This window comes from Nyctereutes procyonoides, unplaced genomic scaffold (genome assembly GCF_905146905.1).
Source record: "Nyctereutes procyonoides isolate TBG_1078 unplaced genomic scaffold, NYPRO_anot_genome, whole genome shotgun sequence".
Classification (NCBI taxonomy): Eukaryota; Metazoa; Chordata; class Mammalia; order Carnivora; family Canidae; genus Nyctereutes; species Nyctereutes procyonoides.
Window position 1 is genome coordinate 614,756 of NW_026575128.1, and position 20,837 is coordinate 635,592.

Here is a 20,837-nt window from a genome sequence, read left to right on the forward strand (position 1 = left end):
GAGAGCAGCAGGTCAGCATCTCTACCCCTGGGTGGGGGGGGTGTCAGCAGGTGCCTGGGGCATTTCATTCTGCACTACTTCAGTTTTCTTTTTTTTAAATTAACGATCAGTTATCTATTCTATTATCCCTGTCATTCAGGAAGCACTTTCACATCCATGGTTTGCACTGGCCCCGTGAGGCCAGCCAGGTGAGGGTTACTGTCCCTACTCGCAGGGTGAGGCAACGAAGACTCCAAGAGGGGAAGAACCTTGCTCGAGGTCACACTTCTACTCTGCACTCTGGGGTCTACCACCCAGCAGGACGGAGCACTGTATTGCCCGTAGGCCCAGACTGAGCTAGGCGCTGGGGAAAACCTTCATGGAATGTCCAGTCTCCCCAGGAAAATGAGACTCATGCACCCATGTGGGGACTCCCAGACTCTGTTCATCTTACAGATGAGGAAACTGAGTTTTCAAGACAGTCAAGTTACTTGTCCCAGTGAATGATGGAGCCAGGCTGTGACTCGGGCCTCCTCTTTCCCAGTTAAATGCCATTTTCAACATATTGCACAGGTCCCTGGTGTAAAAGGATGTGGACCTAAGAATAAGGGCTCTAGAAACCCAGAGGAGAAAGGAGCAGCCCATTCATTCAGCAAACTTTGGTCATGCGTGGAAGAGAAGATCAAGACCTGGAGTCCTGTCTCAAGGAGGTCAGTAGAGCAGAGGAATTCAAGCCTGCACTGAAATGCGGAGGTGGCCAGGCCGCCAGGGGAGCACAGAGGAAGGGTCGAGCCTGCCAGGGGGCATAGAGGTTTCTCGGATGAGGGGGGCAGAGCTGAGGTTTTGCATGGCAGTGGCCTGTGGGGCTAAATCACTCCACTCCCACACTTTGTGCCCCCGTCGGGGCTGCCCGTGGACCCAGCATGGAGTCCATCTCCTTCCTTTGGTGTCCAAGCCCTTACGATGAGGCTGGCTCAGCTCTCAGCCTCCTCTCTCGTGGGCGCCTTGCTCTGCTCTCCCTCTGCTCTCGGGTTGGTTGGTGGTCCTCCTTGGGAAGCCAGCCCCCCCCACCCCTCCAGGTGAGGGGCGCCTCCTCCGCGCAGCCACATGGCCATGTGCTCACCACGTGACACTTGGCACTCTGCACTGGCACTGCCCATCTTGTCTTCCTCCTCCTCCAGGGAAGCAACTTGAGTGCAGGCTGAGGTCCCCGGTGCCCAGCATGAGGCCTGACAAGAGAAGTTGTTCAGTGATGGTTGAATTAGCCAAGTAGGTCAGTCTGGTGCTTCCCTGAGATCCTCTCGCTGCTCCAAATCACACCTCTGCCAATCACACCTGCCAAAGCCTATTCAGTCTGTCCCCCGCAAAGCCTTCTCGAATGAACCCTCAACAATCCACACCCTCAGCACACCCAGCATCTACCTAACGCATGCGATTTTCCATTTACCCATTTTATTTGTTTATTCATGAGACACAGAGAGAGGCAGAGACACAGGCAGAGGGAGAAGCAGGCTCCATGCAGGGAGCCCGAGGTGGGACTCGATCCTGGGAATCCAGGATCACGCTCTGGGCTGAAGGTGGGTGTTCAACCCCTGAACGTTTCTTGTTTGTTTATTTGTTTGTTTTTCATTTACTCGTTTTAAAATACACCTGTCAATGCCTACGGGGGCCGTTGTGGGGTGGAGAGAACAAGAGCGAGGCTGCATCCTCAAGAAGCAAGGGGTCTGGTAGGAGAGACAGGCCCGAGTAGGGACAATGAAGGCAGTGTGGCCAGTGTCACGCCAGACGAGGGGATGCCCGGTTGCTGTGGGTGCTCCGGGGACACCGGACTAAGTCTGCTGAGGCAGCAGGGGGAAGGTTTCACTGATGCGGTGACATTCAGGGAGGGTCCCCAAGGATGAGGGTCGGCCAAGCTGAGGAAGGTGCTGGAGGCTGGATCCCAGGGAGAAGGGGGGGCGGTCACTGGAGGTGCCCTGGGCAGGGAGGCCACAGTTGGGGATGTGTGGTGATCCCGGTAATGTTTGGCAAGGAGGCGTCCGGGTCGGATCCGGTTGGGAGTGGAGGGGAGAAAGTGGAGAAGACGAAGCCAGCGAGCGGGGATGGCAGGAGAGGGCCCGGCGACCCCGGGTGCGCGAGCTCTGGGCAGGGCGCTGCGGCCACCGGCTGAGAGGTGCCCCCACCCGGGCCCTGCGGCCCCCTCCCGCGGCACACGGCCACGCCCCCCCCCACCCGCCCGCCCGTCCAGGCCCTGCAGGCCCCACCGGCTACACCACCACCCCGGACGCCCCCCCCCCCCCCGACCCCGAGAGAAGATGGAAGAGATGGAGCCAGCCGGGCTCCAGGACGGCTCCACCCCCCACTCCCACCCCGGGGCAGAAAGCGGACAGCACTCCGGGGGGGCGAGGCACGTGCGCTCTGCCCCGCATGCTCACCTGGGGACCAGGCATTCCCGGGTGGCGAGGGCCGCACTCCGTCCCCGCTCCCGGTGCGGTGGAGGCCAGCCCAGGGCCTGGGGGAGCCGCACAGGTCCCAGGCCTCTTACTCCTGGCTCTTAGCTCACAATCCCCGAGAGGCAGGGGAGGGGCAGGGGGCTCTAGTTGGCAGGAAGAGGGGCTTCAATCGCCGAGGAGCCCTAGGCCACCCTGCGGGAGCCTTGGGGAATGGAGAGATCTGGGAGGAGGCCACTGGCCTCTCCATTGTGGCCAGCAAGGGAAGGCTTGGGAGGTGAAGAGGCCGGAGTGCAGACGTGTGGGAGGTGGGCTGGAAGGGCTTTGGGGAGGATAAGGCTGCAAAGGGTTACCGGCCCAGGCTGTCAAGGGCCCCTAGGGCAGGGCTTTTGCTGTTTGGTTCACTGCTGTGTCTTTGCACCTATAAGAACTGCTTAGGCATATGGTAAGTCCCCCCATCCACCCTAGTATTTGTCGGATGAATGACCAGCCGAGTAATTTACACTCAGTCCTGAGCATAGTGGGGAAGTGACATGGTCAGGTTGGTTTGAACCTGGAATGAAAGATCATTCTGGCAGCTGGTGTAGAAGAGGTCTCTGTAATACTGCAGGAGATGAGGCAGGCTGGAGTGAGGACGTATTGCTAGACGGCAACAGAAGGGAATGGAAGGAAGTAGCCAGACTAGGAGCCATTGTGAAAGGTATCCCAGGGGTGCGGGAGAGGAAGGAGCGGGAGGAGTCTCTGAGGTGTCTAAATTTGGCAACTGGATGAATAGTGTGCTACAGAAAGGAGCTTGTTAATATTGGGCAGGTTCCCCAGACAAGTCCTGACACCTGCCCCACATCCTCCCTCCTGCCCTAATGCTGAGCTACTGTAGCAGTGGCTTCCAGGACCCCACAGGAGATTATGCAAGAGAAGGGGTGGACTTGGGTAGTCAAGTGACACTTTGCCTCTCCAAACAACCTAGAGGGGAAAGAGGAGCGTGTCCTGAGTGGTGACCAGGCACCTGCACCGTGCTCAGTGCTTTACAGACATTATCATCATCTTACTGGACTTTCTCACATGTTCTCAACGTGAATATTAGCATTCCTTTTCTCCCAAAGAGGAAATTTTAACATTTGATGGAGCTGAGACCCAAACACAGTCTAACACTAAAGTCAGAGCTAAGGTGACTGAGAAGCTGAAAGAGAAAACCAGGGCGGAGGCAACAAGTCCAAGCCCAAGAGTCAGGTCAGCTTCCTTCTTATCCTTTGTATTTCCCTTAATTTGTCCGTACCCCATGGACCCTTGGTGGCAAATTAAAAACCACAGCGTACTGATTACAGTGCTGGCTAAATGCTTAACCTAGTTTACGTTGGTGGTACCTCCCAGGACCAGATGTGTAAATCTGCACAGGTTACTTTGCTTTCCCGAACCTATTTCCCAACCTGTAAAATGGGATTACTGTGTGAATTAAATGAGGTGGTCAGCAAGGAGTAGAAACTCCATCATTATCATCGCCATTATTATTCTAAGGACACAATCATGCGTCTGTTAGCCTGCCTTCTGAAGAGGCAGAGGAACGAGGGGCAGCCACAAAAGACACTTGTCCCCAGCTGTCAGAAGTTTCTAGCTTCCTTCTGTCCTGGATCTCACAAGGAAGTAGCTAGAGAGCAAGAAGAGTAAAGTTAGTCTGTCTACACTTGTTCTAATGTGGGAGCCACTAGCCACGTACGGCTCTTAAGCACCTGAAATGTGGCTAGTCTGAATCGAGATGTACTATAGGTGTAAAATACACACCAGAGGGCGCCTGGGTAGCCCAGTCGGTGAGCATCTGACTCTTGGTTTTGGCTCAGGCGGTGATCTTGGGGTCCTGAGATCAAGCCCTATGTTGGGCTCCCTGCTTAACACAGAATCTGCTTGTGCCTCTCCTTCTGCTTCCCTCCCTCCCTGCTGTCTTTCTCTCTCTCTGGAATGGATAAATAAAATCTTTTTAAAAATACAATAAAGAAATAAAAAGAGAAAAAATACAATAAAGAAAATACACACCAGAGTTTTATATATATGTATATATAAAATATAGATGCATATATGTGTGTATATATGTGTATATATATACATATATAAAATAACACACTAATAATTTTTTAGTATTATTTGTTGAAATTTTAACATTTAGGATATACTGGGGGAGATCAAATATATTTTTAAGTTCACGTGTTTCCATTTTTTTGTTGTTTTTTTGTGGTTTTTATTGGTTTTTTGTTTTTTTTTGTTTTTTTGCTTTTTGTTTGTTTTTGTTGGGTTTTTTGTTTTCTTTATGTTTTTGTTTGTTTCCATTTTTTAATGCAGCTACTAAAAATTTACAATCGTACATGTGGCTCACATAATATTTCTATTAGCGACACCGACTTAGATCCTTTACAGGCTCTAAGTTCATAGATACAGATGCCCATCCGTCCTCATCATTCCAGTATTTACTATGCGGGAGGCACTATTTCAGGCGCTAGGGATAGACTGTGAACAAGACAGACACGGCTCTGTCCTCGCCCAGCGCACACTCACATGGGGGGAAGGCAACACATGTCTGCTCAGGGAAACGTGCGATGGAAAACGAAGCAGGGCCGCAGTTGCTTTGCTGGGAGGCGAGCTGGTATCTCTGCCAGGGAAGCCAGGGAAGTGATACTCGAGCGGGGACCTAAGTGATGAGACACCGCACACCACGCCGAGATTTTGGGGGAAACGTTCTGGGCACGTGGACTGCAAATGTAAAGCCACCGAAGGAGAGATGACCTTGGTTTGTTTTAAGGACAAGGCAAGCGGGAAGGTGGCGAGTGCCGAGAACGGGACATCACATGCAACCTTGGCAAGACGCCCGCGTTCTCTTCTAAGTGCAGTGAGGAATTCTTGGGTCCTGTTTAGAGAGCAGAGTTAGGACCCAAAGTCTGTGTTTTTTTATTTATTTATTTTTAATTTTATTTATTCATGAGAGACACACACACAGAGAGGCAGAGACACAGGCAGAGGGAGAAACAGGCCCCATGCAGGGAGCCCAACGTGGGACTCGATCCTGGGTCTCCAGGATCAGGCCCTGGGTCGATGGCAGATGCTCAACCACTGGGCCACGCAGGTGTCCCCCCAATCCTATGTCTAAAGGACAATGCTACTGGTCTCTGGGGTCTGACGGCCACAGGGTGAGAATGGGGGCAGGGAGGTGAGCGGGGCCTGCCGCCCGGAGCCCAGGCCAGAGACACGGGTGGTCTGGCCTGGGGGGTCGGGGCGTGGGGGGCGAGCAGCTGGCAGATCCGGGGTGTATTCTGAGGACAGCAGGGAAGACGTGCTGACGGCTGTGGAAAGAACAAGCAGAATGGAGGATGACTTCGACTTCTGGCCTCCAAAGCGGACGGGGCGGGTGAGGTGTTGACGGCGGCAAGGCCTGGTGATGAAACGCGTCTGGGGCAGAACTCAGGACCTTGGGTTTGGACACGTTAGGGTGGTGATGACGTGGAGGAGGCCGCCGGGTAAACCAGCCTGCCTGAAGCTGGGGCGCGATTGGGGCTGGAGGCAGGCAGGGGAGCCAGCAGCAGAGGGGTGGGATGTGGGCCGTGGGACACAGTAGAGCACCCAGTGCAAAGAAAAGAGGGCGAGGGCCTGGGCCCCAGGGCAGTCCAAGAGCTGGGTGTCGGGGGCAGAAGTGTAGTCTGCAGAGTAGGGGAAAAAGCAGGAGAAGCTAATATCCCAAATCGAAATGAAGAGAAAAGGTTTCCAGTAGAGGGTGGTCTACGGAATCAAAAGCTTCTTTAGAAATAATTACTCAGGTGCTTAGTGGCTCCTTCCTCCCAAGCTCCAGCTCCTTAAGGGATGAACCCTATCATGCACGTGGGGTTTTGCACAGGCTTCAGTGCCAGAAACATGGGCCCGTGGCTATTAGGGCCACTCATGAGTTGTATGACCTTAGGTACGTTACCTCGCTTCTCTGGGCCTTGATAGACATCCCCTCCCTGCTCTGCACCCATGAACTACTCCTCCAGGAGCACCTCTTACTCTGTCACTTTTGTGTTTTGACTTCCTTACACCTCTATGTTGGGACCCTCTGGGGCTCATTAACAGGACTGTTTGAGTCTGACCTGCACCATGTTCGATCTAAATAACCAGAGGCTTGTCGCTTCATCTTTGGGCAGACATCTCTGCTTTCCAGAACAGGGACACTATGTGCCTCATAGATGGTTGGTTATGTGAGAATTAAATCAGATAATGGATATGCTTGGTAGAAGGAAAGCTCACGAAGCAGTATTTATCATCTTTGTTTCTACAACACCAATACTCTTGATGCCTATGGACAGACAGATAACTCGAGACGGTCAGGACACAGCAAACCCTCCTTCCATTCAGCTAGGATGGAGAAAGAGCGGGATCATCAGCTGCTACTCACACCCAGGGAACCTGGACATGGCTCATTATTCTGGGAAATATCAGGGATGCTTTCCCCTTCCATATTTCGTTGGGTAGGTCCCCACCATCACCATCCACATCAGCACTCCAGCCAGAAATTCAAGCATTATCTGAGAGTCTTTCTTCTCACTCATCCCCCACCATCTTATTAGTTACCAAGATGTAACGTACTGTAGCTTCAGAATGCCGTTCTTCATCAAATCCAAGATGCCAGCCATTGTAAGACACGCCATCATGTTATGTTGTTCTAAGAAAGAAGAAAATGCTGCCACTTAAACTATGGCATGCCATTGATTTTTAGAAGCACCCAAGTTTCACAGATAGTAAAATGTGGGGGAAGAAGAGTCCATCCTACAATTGATGAAGTTGTACCCCTCATTCCATCACTGCCTAGATCAGAGCACTTGCCTAGACTAGGGATGCAAGCTCCTAATGCTCTTCCCTCCACTCATCCTCTAACACCCAAAGAGGTTTATAAAAGGCGAGTATTACCAACCCCCTACCCCCAAATCTTTCCATTAGCCCTTCTCCCATAGCCCCTGGCCCGCATCCTTCACTTTAAATTGGCTGCAATTCCCCAGATGTCATATTGTATCTAGTCTGGAATTCCTTTCCCCTCATTCTTCACCTACTTACCTCCTAGCTATTAGAAGTAAGAGTTTTCCAGCCAGGACATACCTCACTCCAGCCCTCCTGCCTGCCAGGACTAGTTTGATTAATATGGCTTGTTAAAAGGATATCCCTTTCTTCACTCACAAATTAACTTCAACCAAAAATGAACCCTACTCCAAACTCCAAAGACAATCCTCCTATAGAGGACAGTTGGAGTCTCCAAACAAGCCCTAACTCTTGTCTGTTTGGCAACACCTAGGTAGTTGTCTGCTCTTCCAAGAAGTCTTCCCAAATTCTCCAAGCTGAGTTACGCACCCTTCCATGGTACCTAACTTAGTATCTATCCCATGCCTACGACTCTTATAGCCTTTTTTATGCCACAGTGTAATTGTCGACTTGGTTTCTCCCCCACTAGACTGTGAGCTCTTTGGACACAGGTGCCTGTTTTGCTCAGCTGTGTGTTTCTCCAGAACCTGGAACCTAGAAGGCACTTACTGCTTATCCATTGGTTGAGTAAGTGGATGGGTGAATGGCAAATGGTGACTGTAGAGAACCAGTGGGTGCTAGTTCCCTACCCTGAGATGCTACCTCCAAAATCACTTCGCATTGCCACCGACTCTCCCTAAGCTTGGTACCGGGCTGACGCAGCAAAGAGCAATGGCACCGCCTGGTGGTCGGTGCGGGAAGCACACCTTATTGCGCAGAAGGAATTTTTTTTTGAATCACTGGTTTTTGTTGTTATTGGGTTGTTTTTTGCTGTTGTTGTTTTGGGTTTTTTTGTTTTTTGGGTTTTTTTTGTTTTTTGTTTTTTTTGCTCCGGTAGTTAGGAAATGTCAAGAGTGAGGGGGATTTGTATTTTTAAAAGATCAAGCTGATGGTTGTATGCAGAATGGATTGGAGAGGGGACCCAGGAGAAGTGGGGATGCCAGCTGGGGAGGTTATTTTGTCAGGGCTGAGAGCTGAGTCCAGATGTGTGACTTTAACCCCACCATGCAAAACCACTTCATAATATTGCCTCCTTCACCTGAGGCCGTCTTTTCTCCCTCTCAGCAGAGCGCTGTGGCAGTGATTCCAAGATCTGCTCAATGACTTCTGCCTTCTGGTATCCACGCCCTTGTGTAATTCCCTCCTGAGTGTGGGCTTGCCTATGACTTGCTCCTAAATGACAGGATACAGCCAAAGGAGAGGTCACTCCTGTGATTCAGGCTACACAAGACTGGGGTGCCTGGGTGGCTCAGTCGATTGGGTGTCTGCCTTCAGCTCAGGTCATGGTCCCAGGGTCCTGGGATCGAGCCCCCCATCAGGCCAAGCAGGGAGCCCGCTTCTCTCTCTCTCTCTCTCTCTAATAAATAAATGAAATCTTAAAAAAAAAAAAAAAAGATTAGCTAAGACTGTAACTTCCTTCCTGCTGGCAGACTTGCCCGTGTGGGCTTTCATAAAGTTGCCGTGTTGAGGAGACCCATGTGGCAAGGAACTCAAGTCAGTGTTTGATTACTAGCCTGTGGGTAAACAGAGTCAGCCTCCTCAATCCAACACCCTTGAGGAACTGAAATTCTGCAGACAACTTATGTCAGCTTGGACATAGGTCCTCCTCCAGCCTTCAGATGAGAACCCAGACCTGACCAATAATCGGACCGTGGCCCATGAAGCCGAGGGCCCGGGCAGGTGTGCCTCAGCTCCTGACCCAGAGAAACCATGAAATCATAAATGTGTGTTCATTTAAAACACCATGTTTCTGTCTTAAAAAAAAAAAAAAAAGGGCAGCCCCCGGTTGGCGCAGTGGTTTAGCGCTGCCTGCAGCCCCAGGCATGATTCTGGAGAACCTGGATCGAGTCCCACGTCGGGCTCCCTGCACGGAGCCTGCTTCTCCCTCTCCCTGTCTCTCTGTCTCTATGAATAAATAAATAAATAAAGATGTGGGGACTGCATCCACACTGACAGGAGTCTCCGGCCTCCTCAGCACCCACTGTGAAGGTTTGGGAAGATTTGGGGCCGCGTCCATGCTGACAGGAGCCCCCAGCCTCCTCAGGTCTTATGGTGAGGCTTGAGGAAAATGTGGGGCCACATCAACACTGACAGGACCCCCGTCCTCCTCAGGACCTGCACTTTGGCTTTGGGACATTTGGGGCTGCGTCTATGTCTCCACATCTGGAGAGATGTGGCTCTGAGAAAAGGTGCACTAAGAAACATTGTCACAGCTTCAGTATTCCCTCCCCACGATTCGTGAGACCCAATTACTTGCAAACTCCTTTTTCCTCCTTTTTGTTTTGGATGGCAATGCTGCTCTGTGACTGACCTACACAATCAATGACTCAGTAAGTATCACAACAGTTCAACTCTGTGGAGAGAACCCAAGGGTCTGCTGGGGAGTATGAAGGAGAACTGTGGACTTGCTTGTTTTGCTTTCAGAAATCAGCATTAAGGCTCCTGATAGGAAGTTCAAAAGACTGCAGGTAGTACTCTGCGGACATAGAGCGAAACCCCGTGGGGATGGAGCCTGTCTCTGTGCCTGCCATATAGAAGGCCGAATAGACGTCTTTTTGGAATGAATGGGTGTTGAATAAATAGGAGAATCTGTGTATGCTAAAAAAATTAAAAATAAATAAATAAATAAATAAATAAATAAATAAATAAATAAATAAATAAAATCTTTAAAAAAAAAAAACAAGCCATGTTTCTGGTCACGTGTGCAGCAACCGATGACTAATAAGCACTTGCTCACAATATGTCATTACCATGCAGGTCAGAAACTTGGGAAAACCTTGGAAACTTTCTGGGATCAGAATCAACTACTATACCACTCACTAGTGGGAGTGTGTGTGTGTCTGTGTGTGTGTGTGTCCCCTATGCCATCCCCACCAGAGGCTTTTGCAGCTGACTCCACAGAGCCTCCCCCTGTGACCTGAGTGACCAAGTATCACCTGGGCGATCCTGTCAGGTGCTAGCCCTGTCCTGTGCGAGGTCCTCTTGGACCATTTACAGCACCCAGTGAGGAAAGGCCGTGAAACCCGGGATGGGGTTGGGTGTTACCAAGCCGATGAGCACAAGAGACATCCACACCCAGGCGGGAACTTGGGCAACTGCCGTTTCCAGTACACCTCTCTCCTCTTCCGGCTTATCATGATACATTACACGGCCTGGAGGAAGTTCAGCCACACTGGATATGCTGTAAATTTAGGTAATTCCACCAAACAAACAAAGTGAGGTAGAGTCCCACAAGAGTCCAGTCTAGAACGAGAGTAACTCAGCTGCTAAATTCTGGAATAATTCAGGTCAAAGAGTTTTAATCTGAGTTAACTGAGTCAACAGGTTGACTGTTGTTCTTGTTTCTCACCCACTATTCTCTCTCCCACGAGATTTTAAAGCTGCGGTTTAGATGGATTTGGCCTGCTGCAGATGGCCAACCTGTGGCTCTCGTCCTCGGTGCAGCGAGAGTAGACTCAGGCGGTGGGCAGTGGCAGCCTCTCACAGCTCTTCCAAGTCTAGAATCCTCTAAGTTCATAGGTCGACCTTCCCCAAACCTGCCTACTGCTGCTGCCTCAGATTCTCCAGTCACTCAAGCGAGGGAGAAGGAGCAAGAGGCAGGCCAAACCTCACCCAAAGTGCAAAATACCCTAATTGCACAATCCTGGTCTAGCCAAACCAAGTGGTTCGTCATCCTCCATTACCCAACATTCCTATTCCCAGATGCCTCTGAAGCTGGAACTACACTAGCCTCAACCCAATCTTTTTTTTTTTTCTTTTTTTTTATGTTTTAGTTTAAATCCTACTTAGTTAAAATATAATGCAATACTGGTTTCAAAAGTAGAATTTAGGGCAGCCCGGGTGGCTCAGCGGTTCAGCGTCTGCCTTTGGCCCAGGGTGTGATCCCGGAGTCCCGGGATCGAGTCCCACGTCGATCCTTGCGGAGCCTGCTTCTCCCTCTGTGTCTCTGCTTCTCTCTCTCTGCGTTTCTCAGGAGTAAATAAATAAAAATCTTTTTTTAAAAAATATGTTTAAAAAAAAAAGTAGAATTTAGTGATTTATCACTTACGTACAACACCCAGTGCTCATCGCAACAAGTGTGGTCCTTAATCCCCGCCACCCATCTGGCCCATCTCCTACCCACCTCTCCTCCAGCGACCCTCAGCTTGTTCTCTACAGTTAAGGGCCCCTCTCACGGTTTGCCTCTTTTTAACCCACTATGTTCAACCTCAACCCAATCTCAAACATTGCCGGGTACAGTAAGATGAAAAACAGTCCTCTCTGGAAAATGCCTCATCAACCTTTACATGGGAAGAAACTCTTCTTTCCCTAATGCTCTGACTTGTGGGAGAACAGATGGATATAAAGGAAAAGGAAAGCGGCCAATACTCTGAAAGTGACTGACTGGGTACCTGTGACCCAGAGAGGATCCCGAGACTGATATGATTCACTACCATCCTAACTAAAAGTAAGAACAGCAGCATTTATATTCACACAACATCTCTTTTCTTTGTTTTTAAGACTTTGAGAGAGAAAGATAGAGAGAGAGAGGAGAGAGGGGGAGGGATGGAGGGAGAGAGAGAGGAAGGGAGAGGGGCAGGGAGAGAGAGAGAGAGACAGAGAGAGAGAGTACGCACCAAAGGCAGACGCTTAACCCACTAAGCCACCCAGGCACCCCACACAAGGTCTCTTTTCAAGAAGTTCATGATTCACCCACAACACCTCAATTCTCAGGCCACCTCCCATCAAGGCAGAGAAAGAGGCCAACAAAGAGGTGACAGGTCCTTGTCATGGGAGCTGTTTATCAGAGCCCACTCTCCTGAGTCAGTCCCTGGAAAGTGGGTTCAGTGCTTGGAGGCAGGGCCGCTGGCTGGCTTAGCAACTTGTCCACTATGTTGATTTTAGCATCATGCTTCTCAATGTCCTCATATGGAGTCCAAGACAAGTCATGTTGTAGCTTGTAGGCACCAAGGAAGTCATGTGGACAACTTGTACCCCATTCCTGGAGAAGGCAAAGGAGACAGTTCTCATCGGAGGAGAAGGTAAAGAAATTGGGCTTATTTCCTCACTTTACGCTACAAATTTCTTTTTTGGTTTTCCACTTCAGACCAGTCAGAATCATCTTCATTGCCTCACACATCAGACACCTCCCTTAACAGAGATAATGACTGTGAAATAATTTACGTGTATTTTTCATGTATATTTTTTAAGAATCATGCCTGGGCTCACAACACCTCCAATTTTCTAGAGAACATTTACTAAACCCTTAGGCCTACATTTTCACACACATACGGCCAAGAATTTCTCAAAGGCTAGAGTAGATTTTTGCGCAAAAATAAATGTTCTTACCTTTGGAGAAATAATAGAAAAATACTGTTGACCACTCTCCCGTTTATAAAGGTAGTAAATGTTGCCAGGTTTTTTTACTATATTACAAGCTACATGGTGCAAGTCAGCATCCCTGTGAGCATCTTCCAATACCTAAGAACCAGGGAGATGTGAAAAATTAAGTATCGGATGTAACAGGCACTCACATCCTGTGATTATCCCTCACTGTAAACTACTTAAAGCTTAGGAACTGCTTTCCCAGGATGCCTGGGTGGCTCTGCGATTGAGCAGGTCGTGATCCCGGGATCCGGGATCGAGTCCCACATTGGGCTCCCTAAAGGGAGCCTGCTTCTCCCTCTGCCTGTGTCTCTGCCTCTCTCTGTGCCTCTCATGAATAAATAAATAAAATCTTAAAAAAAAAAAAAAAAAGAACTGCTCTCCCATAGACTTAGAAGTAGGTTCCAGATGATTCTGAAGAGACCAAAGTTGGACTATGCTACTAAGCCGTACAAATGCCTTTCAAAGAATTATATTTCAAAATGTTGAACATCACTAGCTTTGAATGGCTTTTAAATTTATTTCCTATTTTTCTGTACTAAGTATATTTCTTTCATAACTGAGAACCTATTTTCCCCTCAAAATGCCTTACTTCACACACACACACAAAAAAATGCCTTACTTCACTGAAATGGTCTCCCAGTGAAAAAGCTGATTTTACTCCTAACCTCCTGGGCCTCTTCTATTTCACTCAACACTTCTATATTTCTAGGAGGTTCTGCTGAAGACAGGTAAGTTAAACGACGAGAAGCAAGATCAGTCAATCCTGTGAATAAAATCAAGAAAACGAATGCCTGCCTAAAAGCTGTTACTTACCTTCCTAGCTTGTTCTTGTAAATGTTGGATTTGCTCAGCTATGACCATCAGTTTGTTGGTCGCATTCGCTCGGATGAATTCGTCAGCCTAAAGGAGACAAAACCAAAGGGTGGGTGGAAAAAGGACAGACTTCTACGATGTTCTTCTCAGATCCCAGCATGAGGAGTTATCTCAACCTCTTTGCTGATGCCTAAAGAATATTCTTGTCCTCACCATTCCCCCATGAGCTCCCACCCATCTCCCTCATTCCCCACCCAGCCCAAATAGCACTGCTTATGAGAAGCCTGACATGCCCCACACCACGGAGCTAAGTCCTCCTTCTTTCCTACGTCCCAAGCTTTCTATCCTTTTCACTCTATATTCTAGTCACGCTGAACCTCTGCAGTCCCCAACATGCCCTGCTCTCACAGGCTACCAAATACACTGAATATGTCCTCTCCTTGATATGATGTGTTCTCCCCCTTACTCTTTGCCTGAGTAAACCCACCCATTCCTCTGGTCTCCATTTGTTTTCTGTTTAAATATTTCTGAAATCAGGGACGCGTGGGTGGCTCAGTGGTTGAGCGTCCGCCTTCGGCTCAGGGCATGATCCCGGGATCCGGGATGGAGTCCCACATTGGGCTCCCTGCAGGAAACCTGCTTCTCCCTCTGCCTACGTCTCTGCCTGTCTCTGTGTATCTCTCATGAATAAATAAATAAATCTTTTAAGATAAATAAATAAATATTTTCTGAAATCGGGGAAGGGTCTTACAATAAAAATCCAAAGACATTTGTGATTTGGCTTTTATCACCTGTTATGCAGGAATCTAGCTATACACAGAAACTACCTATTAATCTGACCATTACTTTGTCTGAATTATTAACATCAAACCTAGTTACATTTTAACTTATACTTGCATTCCTAATTGTTACCTTCAAATGTATTTTTAAAGACTAGGATGTAGACCTGAAACAAAGTTGTAATGTACAAACAAGACTGCTTCTCATGCCCTAAGAAATGCAACTGAAGGCAATGGAAATTGCTTAATAAAATAAATCGAATAATTTTCAAAGCCAGAGACTGGTGTGACCAATATCATGTACTGGGAAGGATTATCACTCAGGCATCAGAAATCTGTCAAAGACTACTTGTTTACTTTCAGGAAAAGCCAATTAATGCCCAGTGATATACAACTAAGGAGAAGAAATGAGGATGTTAAATTTGAACTAAGAAATATTAAGAGAGGGGGATCCCTGGGTGGCTCAGCAGTTTAGCGCCTGCCTTTGGCCCAGGGTGTGGTCCTGGAGTCCCGGGATCAAGTCCCGCATCGGGCTCCCTGCATGGAGCCTGCTTCTCCCTCTGCCTGTGTTTCTGCCTCTGTGTATCTCATGAATAAATAAAATCTTAAAAAAAAATATTAAGAGAGTTTTCTGGTTAGTTAAGGAAGCGCAAGGTATAAGGCAGCATCACACAAGAACATCAACAACTGAGTAGACGGGGTCAAGGATTTATCTGTTCCACAAACAGAGATTGAACAACCAGGGTGTGTCAGACACCATGCCAGACCCTGGATGCACTGGCAAATATGAGAAAGAGGTCCCTAACTCTGCAAGATTACAGCTTAATACACATGCCTTTAGAATATGAATCAAGTCAGATGCAATGAAACGCCGGGACACCTGCACCCCGATGTTTCTAGCAGCCATGTCCACAATAGCCAAACTGTGGATATCAGAAAGGGACACAGAACATAAAGACTCCTAACTCTGGGAAATGAACTAGGGGTGGTGGAAGGGGAGGAGGGCGGGGGGTGGGGGTGAATGGGTGACGGGCACGGAGGGGGACACTTGACGGGATGAGCACTGGGTGTTATTCTGTATGTTGGTAAATTGAACACCAATAAAAATTAATTTATAAAAAAAAAAAAATAGCCAAACTGTGGAAGGAGCCTCGGTGTCCATCGAAAGATGAATGGATAAAGAAGATGTGGTTTATGTATACAATGGAATATTCCTCAGCCATTAGAAACAACAAATACCCACCATTTGCTTCAACGTGGATGGAACTGGAAGGTATTATGCTGAGTGAAATAAGTCAATTGGAAAAGGACAAACAGGGCAGCCCCGGTGGCACAGCGGTTTAGCACCGCCTGCAGCCCAGGGCGTGATCCTAGAGATCCGGGATCGAGTCCCGCATCGGGCTCCCTGCATGGAGCCTGCTTCTCCCTCTGCCTGTGTCTCTGCCTCTCTCTCTCCTGCTCTGTATCTCTCATGATTAAATAAAATAAAATCTTTAAAAAAAAAAAAGGAGAAGGACAAACACTGTATGTTCTCATTCATTTGGGGAATATAAATAATAGTGAAAGGGAATATAAGGGAAGGGAGAAGAAATGTGTGGGAAATATCAGAAAGGGAGACAGAACATAAAGACTCCTAACTCTGGGAAATGAACTAGGGGTGGTGGAAGGGGAAGGAGGGCGGGACGTGGGGGTGAGTGGGTGACGGGCACTGAGGGGGGCACTTGACGGGATGAGCACTGGGTGTTATTCTGTATGTTGGCAAATTGAACACCAATAAAAAATAAATTTATTATTAAAAAAAAAGACTTCTTGAGGTTTAGAGATGCCTGAGTGACTCAGTGGTTGAGTGTCTGCCTTTGGCTCAGGTCTTGATCCTGGGTTCCTGGGATCAGGTTCTACACAAGGCTCCCCACGGGGAGCCTGCTTCTCCTTCTATGTCTCTGCCTCTCTCTGTCTTTCATGAATAAATAAAATCTTAAAAAATATATAAATAAAAATAAAATGTTGGGCTTCCTTGGGAAAAAAGAGTATGAATCAAGTAACATATGTAATTCTTAATTTTCTAGCAGTTGAGTGAAAAGTAGAAATAAGTAAAGTTAATTCTAATGATATATTTAACCCAGTATGTCAAAAAAACACCATCATTCCAACATATAATCACTATAAAACAAATTTTAATGAGATATTTTACATTTCATATTAAGTATAATTTTTATACTTACATACTATCAATTGGGATGCCAAATTTTGATTGGAAATACTCAATCTCTATTTGGACTTCATAAATTTACAGTTGAAAGAGCTGTACTTTGCTTGTTCCAAGTATACTTAAAACTGTTCAATGATTCAATCGATTAGCAATGTAAATTAGTTAAAATTAAATAAAATGTAAAATTCAGTTTCTCAGCTGCACTAACCATACATACATTCCAGGTGCTCAAGAACCATATGTGGCTAGAGGCTACTGTAATGTACAGCATAGCTCTGGTGAGTAATACAGACACCAACCAGAAAGACAATTAGAGCCAGTATTATACGGACTCAGAATAATGATGTGCTACCATGAAACAAACAACCATAATTAATGAGGTACAAGCAGATCAAAGGTAAGAAGTGAGTGAAGTAACTGGTTTAATAACAGGGAGTGATGAGGACTGCAGGGATTGGAACACATATGTAGCCTAGAGGCAAATTCAATGTAATAGTACGTCATTTGGATGGGGTGGGGTATGGCCTTCCACAGGCAAGGCCTTACAGAGGATGACAATTGACTTGGGTCTGAAAAAGGAAAGGGCCAGGGACCAGGTCATGCAAGGCCTTATGGCCCATAGTGAAAGTACTGCACTTTGTTCCAAAGACAATGAGGGACCTTGTGGCCAAGGAGTGAGTCGGTGGTTTCTAGAGCTAAGGCAGTTCTAGGTTAGAAAGTGGCCTCATTGTTAGTCTTTTTCTTAAGTTGGTAGCAGCAAATCTCTTCCTTGTAAACAGAAGAGACTAATTCAAACAGAAATGAGAAGAGGATTTATAATGACTAAACACAAGCTCCAGCCCCAATCACGCTGAGGCCCTTCACATATATGATCTCATTTGGTTTTTATTACACCTCATGTAGTTGGAGATGGTAACTTAGGAATTATACTCGGAGAGGTGAAGCCAACCTCTCCAAGGGTTCACAGCTAATAAACGGCAGTTGAAGATCTGAACATAGATCAGTCTGATTCCAAATTTCATGCCTTAATACCAGACCTCTTGAGCTTTCTGTACACACATTAACACGGAAATGGCCGATAGGCATGCTGATAAGCAGTCGGTCCTGCTAGAAAATATATGTCAGGACACAGACGGTAAATACGCTTGATTCGATCTGTTTGACTCTAGTGTTTTATGGCAGCTGCTCAATAGTGACAGACAATATTGGAGAAAAGGAGGGAGCACAATGATGCACCCTCTATATTTCACTAGATTATACAATGAAGGGCAAAAACGGTGTTCCATCTTTCTTTGTTTCAGGCTACCGTAATAAAGATGACGGACACTCAGTAACCCGTGAGAATGTTTGCCTAAGCTTTGGACCTGGTTGCCTCCCTCCCAATAAGTGATCCAATTAAAGAGACATGATAGTCTCCTAATCCGTGAAAGTTATACTTTGCTCCCCACCTCTCTAGAAAAGAGAAGTCACAAAGTTTGAATCAAAGGCAACTTCCTAGGCATTCGAATACTTCTTAATTAAAAAAAAAAAAAATTCCCAGCCAGGGAATGCCTGGCTGGCAGTCAGTTAAGCACCCAACTCTTGGTTTCAGCTCATGTTGTGATCTCAGGGTCATGAGGCTGAGACCTGCATCAGGCTCCATGCTCAGTGTGGAGTCTGAGATTCTCTGTCTCCTTCTCCCTCTGGCCCTCCCACTTGTGCATGCTCACTCTTTCTCTAAAATAAATCTTAAGAAACAAAAAATCCTGAAATACGGAGATGTATGTGTGAGGGAATTTGAACACATTAATTATAAAATAATTTTGAGCAAAATACAGACCTTTGAATTTAGGCAAGGCCAAATGTGATAGTGCATACAGGGTGAAGGGATACTGGAAGCATTAAAGCAGTAGGGTCCTACAGCTACACAGTGAAGAGGGTTCTACAACTGGAAGTCTTGATAAATATAGATGGAATTCGGTTTTCATAGCTTTAGATCTACGAGCTTTCCTAGTTGAAACTCTGCATTTTACAGATAAAGAAGCTGAAGTCCAGGGGTGCCTGGGTGGCTCAACTAAGCCTGAGACTCTTAGATTTTGGCTCAGGTCATGACCTTGGGGTCCTGAGACTGAGCCCCAAAACAGCTTATCGCTCAGCAGAGTCTGCCTGAAGATTCTCTCCCTCTCCCCTTCCGCCCACTCAAATACATAAATCTTTAAAAAGGAGTTGAAGTCCAAAGAAAAATAATTTGCTTCAAGTTAAATGTAAGTTAGTATGGAGAGTGGGTGAGGGTGGGAGGACTGGGTTGCTCAGTTGATTAAGTCAAAGATTCTTGATCTCAGTTCAAGTCTTGATCTCACGGTGGGGAGTTCAAGCTCCGCCGGGCACCACAGTGGGTGTGGAGCCTACTTAAAAAAAAAAAAAAAAAGTCAGCCCGGGTGGCTCAGTGGTTTAGCGTGGCCTTCGGCCTGGGGCATGATGCTGGAGACCCGGGATCGAGTCCCACATCAGGCTCCCTGCATGGAGCCTGCTTCTCCCTCTGCCTGTGTCTCTGCCTCTCTCTCTCTCTCTCTGTGTCTCTCATGAATAAATAAATAAAATCTTAAAAAAAAGAAGTTAAAAGTGGGATTAACATGCATGTATCCAAACTTCTAGTGTTTTTTCTGTTATTTCATATCTCCTTTTTTTACTTTTAGCAATGAATATCTAAGCACTGGCTTTGGGAATGTTGTGTCCAGTGAATAACACAGAACAAAATTTAAGAGCCCTTGTCCTTCTAGATGTTTAGTTCTCAAAGTGTTCAGGTCACAGACAAAGATCTCAGAGGAAGCAGTTTAAAGTAAGTGGACTATGCATTCCTGCAAAACCTGCAGCGATAGCGCGATCCACAGAACTTCCATAGGAACTTCTCTTCATGCCTCAAATGGGAAGAGTAACTTCTGTCCTGCCTACCTTGTGGGGCTGTCCTGGGACCCAAATGAAATACTGAATATCCAAAGTGCTGTGCAGAACTTTCCACCAGATTATAGGCATTCATGCTGCAGCTGAAGGAGCCTTTGGTCTCAGAAGATCAGAGTTGGGGTCAGGCCACCAACTCCAAACGACAACCAGCTTCCCCGTGTTGTAAAATAGAGACGGGTGGCTCGGGTCATGATCCCCGGGTCCGGGGGGGGGGGGGGGGTCGGGTCTCCTTGTCCCTCTGCCTCTGCCCCTCCTTCTGCTTGTGCGCGCTCTCTCTCTCTCTCTCTGTGTCACATAAGGAAATAAAATCTCTTTTTAAAAAATGGAGACAGGGGATCCCTGTGTGGCGCAGCGGTTTGGCGCCTGCCTTTGGCCCAGGGCGCGATCCTGGAGACCCGGGATCGAATCCCACATCGGGCTCCCGGTGCATGGAGCCTGCTTCTCCCTCTGCCTGTGTCTCTGCGCCTCTCTCTCTCTCTGTGACTATCATAAAATAAATAAAAATTTAAAAAAAAATTTAAAAAAAAAAATGGAGACAGGGGCAGCCCGGGTGGCTCAGCGGTTTAGTGTCTGCCTTCGGCCCAGGCCGTGACCCCGGGGTCCCCGGATCGAGTCCCACGTGGGGCTCCCTGCATGGAGCCTGCTTCTCCTCTGCTGTGCCTCTGCCTCTCTCTGTGTCTCATGAATAAATAAATAAAATCTTTTAAGAATAAATAAATAAATTAATTAATTAATTAATGCGACCCCAGGCTGTGAGGTCCCCGTCGTAGGACGCAGGCCAAAGGCGGCCGAGCCGGCTGCGCGGCCGCACCTCACCTTCTGCACCTGCTGTGCGAGCGCCACGAGGTCTAGGGGGTCCCCCGCCCGGTGGGTGTGGTAGGGGCTCAGCAGGGCCAGGCCGCCGGGGCTCGAGCTGCGCTCCACCAGGGCCGCCGCCGCACCTGCGCAGGAACACAGCCCGTGAGCACCCGCCCTCGGCGTCCCGCGCAGCCCCGGGGACGAGCGGCTCCGCGAGGGCTTCTCTCCCCGCCTGACTCCCGCCCTGCCTACCTCCCCGACCCGTGGCCGGCCGGACCACTCCGTTGGCCGGGACCTCATCAGCCGGGCCCAGCTGGGCAGCGCTCGCCATCACTCCTGAGACCGCCCCGCGCCCTCGCGCCGCCCGGCGGAAGAGCATGCGCACAAAGGCCCGTGGGCGGGGCTTCCGCCTTCCGCAGCCATTGGACAACACCGCGGGAAGCCCCGCCCAGAGGCGGGGCCACGGCGGGGCCACGG

The 20,837-nt window shown here is 48.2% G+C and overlaps 1 protein-coding gene across 1 annotated transcript; it reads right to left on the reverse strand.

Annotated features, from left to right (window-relative positions):
- Positions 1-10,736: 10,736 nt before the first annotated feature.
- CUNH1orf50 (chromosome unknown C1orf50 homolog) lies at positions 10,737-20,724 on the reverse strand. The gene is made up of 5 exons (XM_055341727.1): positions 20,613-20,724; positions 20,379-20,503; positions 13,635-13,721; positions 12,783-12,914; positions 10,737-12,435 (listed from the first exon to the last, which is right to left on the reverse strand). The coding sequence occupies exons 1-5, from the start codon at positions 20,689-20,691 to the stop codon at positions 12,238-12,240; spliced, it is 621 nt and encodes a 206-aa protein (XP_055197702.1). The 5' UTR covers positions 20,692-20,724; the 3' UTR covers positions 10,737-12,237.
- Between the last annotated feature and the right edge of the window lie 113 nt (positions 20,725-20,837).